At 38.0% G+C, this 16,163-nt stretch overlaps 1 protein-coding gene across 1 annotated transcript in view; it reads left to right on the top strand.

Annotated features, from left to right (window-relative positions):
• LOC102149377 (ral guanine nucleotide dissociation stimulator) overlaps positions 1–12,921 on the top strand; it is a 90,738-nt gene extending 77,817 nt beyond the window's left edge. Inside the window, exon 9 of the mRNA XM_070242520.1 lies at positions 12,735–12,921. Coding sequence (XP_070098621.1) covers positions 12,735–12,806 — 72 coding nt within the window. The 3' untranslated portion in view covers positions 12,807–12,921. The remainder of the gene's footprint in view (positions 1–12,734) is intronic.
• Positions 12,922–16,163: the final 3,242 nt, after the last annotated feature.

The following is a 16,163-nucleotide window of genomic DNA, read 5'->3' as shown; positions in this document are numbered from 1 at the left end:
TAGATTGCTTTAGGTAGTATGGACATTTTAACTATGTTTATTCTTCCAGTCCATGTACATGTGCATCTTTCCATTTCTTTATGTCATCACTGATTTCTTTCAGTAATGTCTTACAGTTTTCATTGTATAGGTCTTTCACTTTGTTGGTTAAATTTATTCTTAGATATTTTATTCTTTTTATTGTGATTGTAAATAGGATTGTAGTCTGTGTATAGAAACGCAATTGATTTTTTAAAACTTTTTATTGAGATTATGATAGTTTACAACCTTGTGAAAATTCAGTTGTACATTATTATTATTTTTAAAGATTTTATTTTTTTCTTTTTACTCCTCAAAGCCCCCCGGCACATAGTTGTATATTCTTCATTGTGGGTCCTTCTAGTTGTGGCATGTGGGATGCTGCCACAGTGTGGTTTGACGAGCAGTGCCATGTCCGCACCCAGGATTCGAACCAACGGAACACTGGGCCGCCTGCTGCGGAGCGTGCGAAATTAACCACTCGGTCAAGGGGCCGGTCCCCCAGTTGTACATTATTTTATGTCAGTCATGTTGTAGGTGCACCACTTCACCCTTTGTGCCCATTCCCCACTTCCCCTTTCTCCTGGTAACCACTAATCTGTTCTCTTTGTCTACATGTTTAACTTCCACATGAGTGGAGTCATACAGAGATTGTCTTTCTCTATCTGGCTTATTTCACCTAACATAATACCCTCGGGGTCCATCCATGTTGTTGTGAATGGGAGGATTTTATCCTTTTTTATGGCTGAGTAGTATTCCATTGTATATATACACCATATCTTCTTTTTTAAATTATTTTTTATTGAGTTAATGATAGGTTACGATGTTGTGAAATTTCAGTTGTACATTATTGTCTGTCAGTCGTGTTGTAGGTGCACCCCTTCACCCTTTGTGCCCACCCCCCACCCCACCTTTCCCCTGGTAGCCACTAATCTTTTCTCTTTGTCCACATGTTTCAATTCCTCATATGAGTGGAGTCACACAGAAATTGTCCTTCTCTATCTGGCTTATTTCACTTAACATGATTCCCTCAAGGTCCATCCATGTTGTTGCAAATGGGATGATTTTGTTCTTTTTTTATGGCTGAGTAGTATTCCATTGTAGGTATATACCACATTTTCTTTATCCAATCATCTGTTGTTGGGCACTTAGGTTGCTTCCACGTCTTGGTTATTGTAAATAATGCTGCAATAAACATTGGGGTGCGTGGGACTTTTGGAATTGCTGACTTCAAGCTCTTTGGATAGATACCCAGTAGTGGGATGGCTGGATCATATGGTAGTTCTATTTTTGATTTTTTGAGGAATCTCCATACTGTTTTCCATAGTGGCTGCATGAGTTTCCATTCCCACCAGCAGTGTATGAGGGTTCCTTTTTCTCCACAACCTCTCCAACATTTGTTACTATTTGTTTTAGTTATTTTTGCCATTTTAATGGGTATAAGGTGATATCTTAGAGTGTAGTTTTGATTTGCATTTCCCTGATGAACAGCAACGATGAACATCTTTTCATGTGCCTGTTGACCATCCGTATATCTTCTTTGGAGAAATGTCTGTTCATGTCTCCTGCCCATTTTTTGATCTGGTTGTTTGCTTTTTTTGTTGTTGAGTTGTGAGAGTTCTTTATATATTATGGATATTAAGCCTTTGTCAGAAGTATTTCTTGCAAATATTTTTCCCCTATTAGTGGGTTGTTTTTATTGTTTCAATCCTGTTTTCACTTTCCTTGAAGAAGCTCTTTAGTCTGATGAAGTCCCATTTGTTTATTCTTTCTATTGTTTCCCTTGTCTGAGAAGGCATGGTGTCCGAAAAGATCCATTTAATACTGATGTCAGAGAGTGTACTGCCTACATTTTCTTCTAGAAGCCTTATGGTTTCAGGTCTAAGCTTTAGGTTTTTGATCCATTTTGAGTTTATTTTGGTGAATGGTGAAAAAGAATGGTCAATTTTCATTCTTTTACATGTGGCTTTCCAGTTTTCCCAGCACCATTTGTTGAAAAGACTTTCTTTTCTCCATTGTATGCCCTCAGCTCCTTTGTTGAAGCTTAGCTGTCCATAGATGTGTGGTTTTATTTCTGGGCTTTCAATTCTGTTCCATTGATCTGTGCACCTGTTTTTGTACCAGTACCATGCTGTTTTGATTACTGTAGCTTTGTAGTATGTTTTGAAGTCAGGGATTGTGATGCCTCCACCTTTGTGCTTTTTTCCTCAGGGTTGCTTTAGCAATTTGAGGTCTTTTCTTGCGCCATATAAATTTAAGGATTCTTTGTTCTATTTCTCTAAAGAATGTCATTGGGATTCTGATTGGGATGGTGTTGAATCTGTAGATTGCTTTAGGTAGTATGGACATTTTAACTATATTTATTCTTCCGATCCATGTACATGGAATGTCTTTCCATCTCTTTATGTTGTCATCCATTTCTTTCAGAAAAGCCTTGTAATTTTCATTGTATAGGTCTTTCACTTCCTTGGTTAAATTCACCCTGAGGTATTTTATTCTTTTCTTTGCGATTGTGAATGTGATTGAGTTCTTGAGTTCTTTTTCTGTTATTTCATTATTAGAGTATAAAAATGCTACTGATTTATGTAAATTGATTTTATACCCTGCAACTTGGCTGTAGTTGTTGATTACTTCTAAAAGTTTTCCAATGGATTCTTTGGGGTTTTCTATATATAAGATCATGTCATCTGCAAACAGTAAGAGTTTCACTTCTTCCCTCCCTATTTGGATTCCTTTTACTCCTTTTTCTTGCCTAATTGCTCTGGCCAAAACCTCCATACTATGTTAAATAAGAGTGGAGATAGAGGGCATCCTTGTCTCCTTCCTGTTTTCAGGGGGCTGGCGCTCAGCTTTTGCCCATTGAGTATGATGTTGGCTGTGGGTTTGTCATATATGGCCTTTATTATGTTGAGGTAGTTCCCTTCTATGCCAATTTTGTTCAGAGTTTTTATCATAAATGGCAGTTGGATCTTGTCAAATGTTTTCTCTGCATCTATCGAGATGATCATGTGGTTTTTACTCCTCAGTTTGTTGATGTGGTGTATCAGGTTGATTGATTTGTGGATGTTGAACCATCCCTGTGTCCCTGGTATGAATCCCACTTGATCAGGATGTATGATCTTTTTGATGAATTGCTGAATTCAGGTTGCCAAGATTTTGTTGAGAATTTTTGCATCTATGTTCATCAGCGATATTGGCCTGTAGTTATCTTTTTTCATGCTCTCCTTGTCAGGCTTTGGTATCAGTGTGATGTTGGCCTTGTAGAATGTGTTAGGAAGTGTTCCATCCTCCCTAATTTTTTGGAATAGCTTGAAGAGTATAGGTATTAAATGCTCTCTGAAAGTTTGGTAGAATTCCCCAGGAAAGCCTTCTGGTCCTGGGGTTTTATTCTTTGTGATGCTTTTGATTGCTGTTTCGATCTCTTTCCTTGTGATTCGTCTGTTCACATTGTCTGTTTCTACTTGACTCAGCTTTGGGAGGTTGTAAGAATCTAAGAATTCATCCATTTCCTGTAGCTTATCCATTTTGTTGGCATACAGTTTTTTGTAGTATTCTCTTATGATCTATTGTATTTCTGTGGAGTCTGTTGTTATTTCTCTTTCATTTCTGATTTTGTTTATCTGAGCTTTCTCTCTTTTTCTCTTTGTAAATCTGGCGAGGGGTTTCTAAATTTTATTTATCTTCTCAAAGAACCAGTTCTTTGTCTCGTTGATCCTTTTTACTGCCTTTTTTGTTTCAATAGCATTTATTTATGCTCTGGTTTTTATTACTTCTCTCCTTCTGCTGACTTTGGGCTTTGTTTGTTCTTCCTTCTCTAATTCAGTTAGGTGTAATTTGAGATTTCTTATTTGGGATTTTTCTTGTTTGTTAAGATGTGCCTGTATTGTGATGAATTTCCTTCTTAATACAGCTTTTGCTGCATCCCATATGAGTTGGTGTGGCATGTTATTTTCATTTGTCTCCAGATACTTTTTGATTTCCTCCTTAATTTCTTCAATGATCCATTGCTTGTTCAATAGCATATTGTTTAGTCTCCACATCTTTGTCCTTTTCTCAGCTTTTTTCTTGTAACTAATTTCTAGCTTTATAGCATTATAATCAGAGAAGATGCTTGTTATTATTTCAATTTTTAAAACATTTATGGACGCTTGCCTTCTTTCTCAACATATGGTCTATGCTTGAGAATGTTCCATGTGCACTTGAGAAGAAGGTCTATTCTGCTGTTTTTGGATGGAGTGTTCTATATATGTCTATTAAGCCAACTGTTTTAACTTTTCGTTTAGCTCCACTGTTTCCTTGTTGATTTTCTGTCTGGATGATCTGTCCAATGATGTGAATGGGGTGTTGAGGTCCCCTACTATTATCGTGTTATTTTTGATAGCTTTTTTTAGGTTTGTTAATATTTGCTTTATGAACTGTGGTGCTCCTGTGTTGGGTGCATAGATATTTATAAGCATTTTCTTGATGGAGTGTCCCTTTGATCATTATATACTGCCCCTCTTTGTCTCTCTTCATCTGCCTTATCTTGAAATCTACTTTGTCTGATATAAGTATTGTGATACCTGCTTTCTTTTGTTTGACATTAGCTTGGATATCATCTTCCACCCCTTCACTCTGAGCCTGTATTTGTCATTGGAGCTGAGATCTGTTTCCTGGAGGCAACAAATTGTTGGATCTTGTTCTTTAATCCATCTTGCCACTCTGTGTCTTTTTATTGGAGAGTTCAATCCGTTTACACTGAGGGTGATTATTGATGAATGAGGGCTTAATGCTGTCATTACATCACTCATCTTCCCATTCTCCTGCATTTCCTTTGTTTCTCATCCTGTGTGTTTTGGTATACCCATTGACTTAGGCAGTTTCTTAGCTTTTCCTTATTTATTTTTTGTGTCTCTGCTCTGTTTTTTAGTTTAGTGGCTACCCTGAAGTTTGTGTTCAGAATCTCTTGAATAACATAACCCATTTTCTGATGGCCTCTTATTTCCTTAGTCTAAACTGATTCAGTCCCTTTCCTCCTCCCCTCCTAAGTTATTAATCTCATCTCTTATTCTAACTTGTTTTGTGAGTTTGTCACTTTAACAGTGAGAAGATTGTCTTTGTTTTTTTTTCTTCCCTTTAGCCTAACGCTATAGTTGAATATTTGCTATCCTATTCTGATTCTATTTATTTGTCTCCTTACTCTGTGTTTTGTGACTCCTTTCTCCCTTTTTTCTTTTTTTCAGATATGAGGGCCTTCTTGAGGATTTCTTGTAGTGGTGGTCTCATGGCTACAAAGTCCCTTAGCTTTTGTTTGTCTGGAAAAGATTTAATTTCTCCCTCATATGAAGGATACTTTTGCTGGATAGAGTATGCTTGGCTGAAGATTTTTATCTTTTAAAGTTTTGAATATGTCATTCCATTCTGTCCTAGCTTGTAAGGTTTCTGCAGAGAAATCTGCTGAAAGTATGATAGGGGTTCCTTGGTAGGTTATTTTCTTCTGTCTTGATGCCCTGAGTATTCTTTCTTTGTCACTCATTTTTTCCAATTTTACTACTATATGCCTTGCAGTAGCTCTTTTTACATTGATAAATCTGGGAGATCAGAAAGCTTCCTCCACACACATTTCCCTCTCATTCCCTAGATTTTGGAAGTTCTCTGTTATTATTTCTTTGAGCACACTTTCTGCACCATTCTTCTTCTCTTCACCTTATTAAATACCTATAATTCTTATGTTGCATTTCCTCATTGAGTTGGATATTTCTCAGAGGCTTTCTTCATTTCTTTTTAGTCTCAGTTCTCTCTCCTCTGCTGTCTGGAGCAATTCAACATGTCTGTCTTCAATTATGCTGATTTGCTCCTCTATAGTGTCCACATGAGCATTGAAGAAATCTGTATTTTGTTTTATCTCTTCCATTATGTCTTTCATCTCTAGTATTTCTGATAGTTTCTTCTTTATAGTTTCAATCTCTTTTGTGAAGTAGCTCCAGAACTTGTTGAATTGTTTCTCTATATTCTCTTTTATCATTGAGTTTTTTGACTATAGTTATTTTGAATTCATCATTGTTTAGTTTACTTATTTCTGAGTCTTCAAGACTGAAGTATGGGTATTTATTTTCTCTCTGTTCTGGAGACTTGATTAACTGATGCTGGAAGAACAATTTTGATATTATTCGGTTGCAGTTACAGCCTATCGCCACTGGGTGGGGGTTGAGAGCTCTGTATTCTGAGCCCTCCTCCTTCAGCTGAGATGGCGCTGCAGGGTGCAGCATGGTGCAGGCGGCAGGGGGCATTTTCTCCTGCATGCAGTGCTGGGTTTCCCAATCAGCTCTCTCCATCTGGTCTTCTGGCATCTTGGCTTGATGAAGTCACCCCATGCAAAAGCTTTTGCCTTGTTAGAGGGCTTCCCTCTAGGCTGCAAGGGCCCTAGGGAATCCTGGGTGATCCCATGGACACACAATCCCTCCACCACTTCTTCCCTCATGGAGCCTCCTGCAACAGTGATCCCAGTCTTTAGGGGTGGGAGTGAAGCTCTCTCTCCCTGTTCCAGCTCCTCCAAGGGGGCTCCAGCCTCTCCGTCCTCCATCATTGGCTGCCATGACTCTCTGAGGATTCCTGTGCCATTAGGATATTTTCTGTTGGAATATTGTCGCTCCTTTTTGTTGAATGTTGGAGGGGAGAGAGTCCCGGGCAAGCTCACTCTGCTATGATGCTGACGTCACTCCTGCAATTGATTTTTTAATGTTGATTTTGTACCCTACAACTTTACTGTGTTTTTTGATTATTTCTAATAGATCTTTGGTGGATTCTTTAGGGTTTTCTATATTTAAAATGATGTCATCTGAAAATAGTGACAGTTTCACTTCTTCCTTTTCAATTCAGATTCCTATCATTTCTTTTTTCTTTTGCCTAATTGCTTTGGCCAAAACCTCCAGTACTATCTTGAATAAGAATGGTGAGAGTGGGCACGCTTGTCTTGTTCCTGTTCTCACAGGGATGGCTTGCAGTTTTTCACCATTAAGTATGATTTTGGCTGTGGGTTTGTCATATATGACCTTTATTATGTTGAGGTACTTCCCTTCTATACCCATTTTATTCAGAATTTTTATCAAAAATGGATGCTGCATCTTATCAAACACTTTCTCTGCATCTATTTTTATTCTTCATTTTGTTAGTGTGGTGTATCACATTGATTGATTTGTGGATGTTGAATCATTCCTACATCCCTGGAATAAATTCCACTTGAATTTATGAAACTTTAGTTTATGAAACTTTTCATGTACTGTTTTATTCAATTTGCTAATATTTTGTTGAGAATTTTTGCATCTATGTTCATCAGTGGTATTGGCCTGTAATTTTCCTTGTTTTGTGTTGCCCTTGTCTGGTTTTGGTGTCAAGGTAACGTTGGTCTCATAAATGGAGTTAGGGAGTGTGCTGTTCTCTTCAATTTTTTGTAAGAGTTTGAGAAGGATAAGTATTAATCTTTGATCATTTGGTAGAATTCACGAGAGAAGCCATCTGGTCCTAAACATTTGTCTTGGGGGAGGTTTTGGTTACCATTTCAATCTCTTTACTTGTGATTGATCTGGTCAGATTTTCTATTTCTTCTTGATTCAGTTTTGGGAGGTTGTTTGATTCCAAGAATGTATCCATTTCTTCTAGGTTATCCAATTTGTGGGCCTATAGCTCTTCATAGTATTCTCTTATAATCATTTGTATTTCTGTGACGTCCATTGTAATTTCTCCTCTTTCATTTCAGACTTACTTACTTGAGTTATCTGTATCTTTTTCTTAGCGAGTCTGGTTAAGGGCTTGTCAAATTTGTTTATCTGTTCCAAGAACCAGCTCTTAGTTTCATTGATCCTTTCTATTGGTTTTAGTCTCTGTTTCATTTATTTCTGCTCTGGTCTTTATTTTCTCCCTTCTACTGTCTTTGGGTTTGGCTTATTCTTCTTTATCTACTTCTTTTAGGTATAGTGTAAGACCTTATTTGAGATTTTTCCTGTTTCTTAAGGTAGGACTGTATTACAATAAGCTTCCATGTAAGTACTGCTTTTGCTACCTCCCGTAAGTTTTGGTATGTTGTGTTTTTATTTTCTTTTGCCTCCAGCTATTTTTCTTTTGATTTCTCCATTCATACAATAGTTGTTCAGTAGCATATTACTTAGTCTCCACATATTTGTGACTTTTCCAGCTTTCTTCTTGTAGCTGATTTCTAGTTTCATAGTATTCTGGTCAGAGAAGATGTTTGATATGATTTCAAGCTTCTTGAATTTATTTGGCCTTCCCTTGTTTCCCAACATATGGTCTATCTTTCAGAATTTTCCATGTGCACTTGAGAAGAATGTGTATTCTGCAGTTTTTGGATGAAATGTCCTGTTTATATCTATTGAGTCCATCTGATCTAATGTTTCATTGAGGCCACTGTTTCCTTCTTGACTTTCTGTCTGGATGACCTATCCATTGACATAACTTGAGTGTTAAGGGCCCCTGCTATTATTGTGTTGCTGTCGATTTCTCCCTTTAGGTCTATTAATCATTGCTTTATATACTTTGGTGCTCCTGTGTTAGGTGCATATATATTGAGTGTTATGTCTTCTTGGTGGAATGTTCCTTTTATCATTATTTAATACTCACTTTTGTCTCACCTTATTTTGTCTTCAAGTCGGTTCTATCTGATGTAAGTATAACTACACTCACTTTCTTCTGGCTGCCATTTGCTTGGAGTATCATCTTCCATTCCTTCACGCTGAGCCAGTTTTTCTTTAGAGCCAAGATGGGTCTCTTGGAGGCAGCATATTGTTGGGTCTTTTTCCTTAATCCACCTAACCACTCTGTGTCTTTTGATGTGAATTCAATCCATTTACATTTAGAGTGATTATAGACTGTTTAGTACTGCGATTTTACCTTTTGTTTCCTGGATGCTCTATATTTCCATTCTTTCTTTTTCCTGGTATTTTGGTCTACCACTTCAGTTATGTGGTTTTCTGTGATGTTTTTATCCATTTTCTTTTAATTATGATTTGTGACTCTGCTTTGATTTTTTGCTTTGTTGTTGCCATGAGGTTTGTATAAAGGATCTCTAGATGAGATAGTCAATTTTCTGATAGTCTCTTATGTCTATTAGCCTATGCAGGTTCAGTCTTTTTCCTCTTCACCTTCTATGTTTTTGTTGTCACAAATTATCCCTTTTTGTGGTGTGAGTTTGTTACCAATTGAAGTGGTGATAGTTATTTTTAATGCTTTCTTTCCCTTTGTTTTTTGTTATAATTGTTTAGTAATATATTCTGATATACACCTGAAATTTTCTTTTTCTGTCTATTTATCTCCTTGCTCAAAGTTCTGTAAAGGTTTGCTTATTTGTTTCAGGAAAGAGGGCACCTTTCAACATTTCTTGTAAGGCGAGTCTAGTGGTGATGAACTCCCTCAGGTTTTGTTTGTTTAGGAAAGCTTTTATTTCTTTGTCATATCTGAAGGGTAATTTCACCAGATAGAGTATTCTTAGCTCATAGTTCTTGTCTTTCAGTATTTTGAAAAGATCTTTCCACTGTCTCCTAATCTGTAGGGATTCTGCTGAGAAATCCACTGCAAGCCTGATGGAGGTTCTTTTGTTGGTTATTTTCTTCTTTCTTGCCCTTGATAATTTTTCTTTGTCATTGATGTTTGACAGTTTTATTTTTTAAATTTTTTTCTGCTTTATCTCCCCAAATTCCCTCCCATACATAGTTGTATATCTTAGTTGCAGGTCCTTCTGGTTGTGGTATGTGGGATGCCGCCTCAACGTGGCCTGACAAGCGGTGCTATATCTGCTCCCAGGATCTGAGCCAGTGAAACCCTGGGCCGCCACAGTGGAGCGTGCAAACTTAACCACTCAGCCATGGGACCAGCCCCTGACAGTTTTAATATTACGTTCCTTGGAGAAGTTCTTTTTGCATTGATGTCATCAGGAGTTCTATTATCTTCATGTATTTGCATGTCAAGTTCCTTCCCCTGGTTTGGGGAGTTCTGTGCTATTATTTCTTTGAATAAGCTCTCTGCTCCTCTCTTCTCCTTCTTGGATACCTACAATCCTTATGTTACTTTTCCTAAATTGAGTTGGATATTTCTTGAAGAATTTCTTCATTTTGTAAAAATCTTAGTTCTCTCTCCTCGTCCACCTGAATCGTTTCTTGATTTCTATCTTTGAGCTCACTAACTCTCTCCTACATATGCTCTGCTTTATCTTTAATGCTACCTACATTATTTTTCATCTCATTGTGTTCTTCATCTCCAGAATTTCTGTTTGGCATTATTTTAGAGTTTTACTCTCTTTGGTAAAGTACTCCTTCTGTTCATTAATTTTATTCCTGAGCTCATTGAACTGTCTTTCTGAGTTTTCCTGTCACTCATTGAGCTTCTTTATGACAGATACTTTGAATGATCTGTCATTAGATTGTAATCTTTTGTGACTTCCTGTTTGGTTTCTGGAGAGTTGTCATTGTCTATCTGTTCTGCTGTGTTAGTGTAGTGCTTCACGGTGTTTGAAGAATTGATCCTCTGCTGGCACATTTGTGGTAGTAGTCATCTTTTCTTATTTGGGTATGCCTTTTCTTACTTTGGTTTGGGACTCCTTTTAGTTGTACTCAAGAGCCTGTACTTTCAACCCTCCACTGCTTCTGCTAGAAGTGTCATCAGTGCCTTCCTTCTGCTGCCTTGTGCCTCTGAGGTTGCTGGTGCCTTGCTGCTTAAGATGTCACTGCAGTCTCAAGTGTTACCAGTGGGGTCACCAGGCTGCAAGCTCTTCTGCTGCTTCCAGGGTCTCTTGGGTCTCATGTTCTTCCACTGGCTCTCCACAGGCTTGGGTGCTGCTGCCCCATGAACTACATGCAGTGCTACTCCTGTGTTGCCTGTGGGTGCTGGTTGCGCCACTGCCAGGGTTGCTGGGTTTGTGGTTGTCATTGTCACTGCTGGGGACCTGGGGAACCAAGGATTTGTATGAAGCCCCTGTTGCTGGTGGAGCTGATGTTAGGGGTGACACCATTGGTCACTGGATCATTTATTCATCTGTAGTTACTGATGCCTCTTGTTGCAGGATCCACCTACAACAGAGGCCCACTGCTGGGCCTTTTTTCTGCTCTTGCCACCTCTGCTCACAGTCACAAGAGCCACTGCTTGAGGATCCACACCCTGGGTCACAGTCACATGGGAGGGAGAAGGGGTGACACTTCCACTGCTGCTCAGGAGTCCAGTCTACCCACTTTCACATGTATAAATGCATGGATGTGTCCTGTTGTGATGTGTAGGGAGTCCTCTCTTGGTTATGGATGTCCCATTGGTTGTAACTTAAAAGGGGAAAACGGGAACAACTTACTCTGTCATGATGTTGACATCACCTCCCTTTCTTTTATTAGTGATAATAAATTCTCTTATTCTAATCTTGTAAAGTTATTCAACTTTCTTGTATTTAAATTCTGTCTTCCAATTAGATTTCAAACCATAAGTAAATCATTTTTAACATTTCTTTGTATCTCCCACAACCCCTGATTCCAATGCTGTGAAACCAATAACTCAATAAATTTAATGAGCTTATGAGAAATTCAACAAAAGCTTAAGTGGCTTTTTTCATCAGAGGTTACAGGTATTATTTTGTATTTTGTATTCAGAGAAAGTGACCATCCTTTATTTATAAATATTACTTATAAATATTTATCTTATATTTAGTCAGAGAGTCACCTAGAATAAAAAAAAAGTTGAGAAATCAACAAGGTATTTTCTACTGTGTACGTTTGATTTTTCAAATATATTTTTAAATTATAGAACTAATCTTTAAATTTTGTCCCAGGCCTAGTCCCTTCGCAGTTTTTCTGCTTAAACCGATGCAAAGCCAGCTGGGTATTTTATAAAGAACACCCTTACTGATAACCTATACTCTTTACAAATGTGGTAGTTTTCTACCCTGTGTCTGACAGCTAAGTCCCTAATGCTTAGCAACACAGACAATGATCTTGAGGATTATTCACATAACCAAGATAGGACATTTATTTCTGTGCTGATTTTTATTATTTCCTTCCTTCTACTGACTTTGGACTTTGTTCTTCTTTTGCTGGTTCCTTTTGTTGTGGTTTAAGATTACTTATTTGAGGCTTTTCTTGCTTGTTGAGGTAGGCCATTATTGCTATAAATTTCCCTCTTAGTATCACTTTTGCTGCATCCCATAAGAGTTGGAATGTTGTTTTCCTTTTCATTTTCTCCAGGCTTTTTTCAATTTCTCCTTGATCTAATGGTCAGGAGCATTGTTTAGTCTCCACATATTTGTGGCTTCCTCAGTTTTTTTCTTGTAGTTGATTTCTAGTTTCACAGCATTGTGGTCAGAAAAGATGCTAAATAAGATTTCAATCCTCTTAAATTTATTGAGGCTTGCCTTGTTTCCCAACATATGGACTATCTTTGAGAATGTTCCATGTGTACTTGAGAAGAATGTGTATCCTACTGTTTTGGGGTGGAATGTTCTATATATATCTATTAAGTCCATCTAGTCTAATGTTTCATTTAAGGTCACTGTTGCCTTGTTGACATTGTGTCTGAATGATCTATCCATTGACACAATTAGGGTATTGAGGTTCCCTAATATTGTTGTGCTGCTGTCAATTTCTCCCTTCAGTTCTGTTAATGGTTGCTTTAAATCCTACTGCTGGGTATTTATCCAAAGAACATGAAATAAACAATTCAAAGAGATTTTTGCATCCCTATGTTCATTGTAGCATTATTCACCATTGCAAGATGTGGAAGAAACCCAAGTGACCAAGTGGAAGAAACCATGGATGAATGGGTAAAGAAGACGTGGTATATATCAATGGAATACTACTTACCATAAAAAAGGCAGACAAAATCATGCCATTTGTAACAACATGGATGGACCTTGAGGATATTACACTAAGCAAAATAAGTCAGGCAGAGAAAGACAAAGCCTATGATTTCACTCATATGTGGAAGATAAACAAACACATCAATAAGGGGAACAGATTTCTGGTTACCAGAGAGGTAGGGAGTTGGGGGAGGGCAAAAGGAGTGCGTATGTATGGTGAGAGATAAAAACTAGACTATTGGTGGTGAACATGACACAGTTTATACAGAAACTGATATATGATAATGTACACTTGAAGTTTACACAATGTTATAAGCCAGTATGGCCTCAATAAAATAATTAAACAAAACAAGAAGCTAGGACACCTCCAAATCCCTAATGCCCAGATCTTTAATGTACTCAAGCTTCCTCCACCTCCCCAGGGAATAAATAGCTGGTGAGATTCCATTCCATACGGTGTACACCAGCCTGTGTACACTACTGGCTTGTTCTTATCTCCACCTCTCTCTTTTCTTTTTTCTTTCTCTTTTCTCCTCTCTTCTTCCTTCTGCTCTCCTTTCCCCTTTCTTTTCTCCAACTCCCTTGCCTCCTCTCTCATTCTCTTTCTTCTTTATTTTATTCATCAAATATTTGTTAACACTTACTATATGTGGGGCCCTATATCAGCCAATGAGAACACTATGTTAGAGTTTATGGTTGAATAGAGAGGTGAGTATTAGTAAAATTATCACAAATTGTGATGTGTTCTATAAAGGTAAAGAAAAAAAGATATAATAGTAGGTTCCAGAGACCTGGTCTGATCTGGAGTGTTTGAGAACACATCCCTAGTTTTAAAATTATATCTGAGAGGTAAGTTGAATTTACTAACTTGTTCCCTTTTTCTCTTTTCTGTTTCATTTCTGAGAGAGAAATCTCCTCATCTGCCAGCTGCTGACACATATGGCCCAGTGTAATATTTTTATACCTGCTTGCTGTGCTAGAATTTTCCCAATAATCAATAAAGATTCCCTGAAACTATGTTTTGGACACATATTTGATATTTAACAAGTCTAAAGATGGTAGCAGTGAAAAATTGACCTTGATTCTTCCCCATTGACTGGTGCCTTCATGGACATCTGTCTCCCCTGCCCTTCTTGCACACTCCCTTGGTCTCCATCACCTGGTTTGGGGCTGGCCTCCTCTGGAAACCAAGACTGGATTCAATCTCTCTAGCTTCCCCATCCTTGTTTCTCTTCCTGTTAATTTTTCACTAAGTGAAACAAATCAAAAATCTTATTAAAGAAAATTTCCAATGTCACTGATGTACTTACTATATTCTAAGGCAGCAAAGTATATTTTAATCTTGTTTTTAGTAGCAAGGTATGATTTAAATCAATTTCACCTGATAAAGCTGAATGTTGGCAAGGTTGTGGAGAAAATAGAAATTCTAATTCAATGTTACTGACACTAAAATTTGGAGGATTTATTGGCAGTGTCTACCAAGATTTTAAATGTATGTGCTTCTTGAGCCAGCAGATCCTCTCCAGGACATACTTGTACAAAATGTCCACCAGTGGGGATTGGAGAAATAAATAGTTCAATCATACTCAAAGAATCTTGCTGCCAATAAAAGTAATGAGATAAATCAGTATGGACTGACATGGAAAGGTGTTCACAATATATTGTGAAGTGGAAAAGATCAAAGTATAGAACTATATAGGAGTATGATCCTATTTCTGAAAAAAAAAAATTAGAAATAGCAACTCTGAAAGAATAAGTGAATACTAGACATCTCTGGGTGGTAGGATATCTGGGTACATTCATTTCCCAATGCATCACCTCTGTAATGTTTGAACTTTCACAATGAACATGTATTATTTTGTTAAATAAGTAATCATGGCTCTATAATATTATTATATATTAATTTACAGTGGATTTTCCCTCTCCTATTCCTGACCTTTTATTTGAGCAGTTTCTGTCCTTCATTCCCTCAAGGGATGTCACAGAAAATTTTTAAAAAATCCTTTCCAGTCTTTCTGGCTTTTGCCTTTAGTGGAAGAAACTTTATTATGTGCATAAACAAAATGTTTTATTCCACAGCAGGAGGAATGCAGAGTCTTCCTCATCCTAGGAAAAGATGCCACCAGACTGAGATGAGAAAGAAGAGAGAGCCCGAGAGGCCATCAGAGGGAGAAAGAGATCTTTTCATATCCTAGAGCAGACATAACCCACACACTGTTCTCAGTAGATGGGCCCAAAAGGAGTAGGGGCCAAGCCTTGCCAGATCTTTTGATTTTTTCCTTCTTTTCTCCAAAGCCCCCTGGTATATAGTTGTATATTCTAGTTGTAGGTCCTTCTTGCTTGTGCTATGTGGGATGCTGTCTCAGCATGGCTTGATGAGTGGTGCCACATCTGTGGCCAAGATCAGAACTGATGAAACCCTGGGCTGCTGAAGCAGAGCACGCAAACTTAAACACTCAGCCAAAGGGCTGGCCCCCTTTTGATTTTTTACATCAAAGCTTAAGTTAAAAACTCTTAATTTTTAATTGTCTCAATTGTGCAGTTCAATCTAAGTGTACCTGAGTACATTTGGGCTGCTATAACAAAATATCATAGACTAAGTGGCTTATAAAAAGCAGAAACTTTTCCCACAGTTCTGGAGGCTGAGAAGTCTAAGATCAAGGCACCAGAAGATACAGCGTTTGGAGAACTCTCACTTCCTGGTTCATAGTCATCTTCTCACTGTGACCTCACATGGTGAAATGGGTAAGGGAGCTCTCTGGGATCTCTTTTTTATGGGGACTAATCCCATTGAATAGCGTTCCATCCTCATGACCTAACCACCTCCCAAAGTCCCCAGCTCCAAATACCATCATTTGGAGGTTAGGTTTTCAACATATGAATTTGGGAGAAGGACATAAACATTCAGTCCACTGCAGCACCTGCAGTTAAACCCAACATACAGGCCACATATGTGAACTGATCAAGGAGGAAGTGGCAGCCTCATGAAAAAATTCCTGTGTTCCAAACATTGGCCAAGGAGCAGGAGCTGTGAGCACCTTTCTCCACAGGTGCCAGAGTAGACCAGGACAACATGCTCCTTCCCACCCCTGATACCCTGCTTAGGACCCAGAACCATAGGTGTTGGATTAAAGAAGAAGAGAGATGAGGGGACAAGAAACCCAAGAGGACCTGATCTGATGCTTTTTATCTGCTGGTATAGGTGAATGGAGACACAGAGTCATAAATGAAATTGGATAAGAAAAGAAAGAATCATTAATAATATAGATTATTGTTTGTAACTCTTGTAGGAAAAACAGGTGCTCTGCCCAGTTACCTTGGGAGC

The sequence above is a fragment of the Equus caballus genome, chromosome 19 (genome assembly GCF_041296265.1).
Source record: "Equus caballus isolate H_3958 breed thoroughbred chromosome 19, TB-T2T, whole genome shotgun sequence".
In the NCBI taxonomy this organism is placed as follows: Eukaryota; Metazoa; Chordata; class Mammalia; order Perissodactyla; family Equidae; genus Equus; species Equus caballus.
The sequence above is the reverse complement of the archived record's forward strand: the minus strand, read 5'-3'. Positions and strand labels throughout refer to the sequence as shown.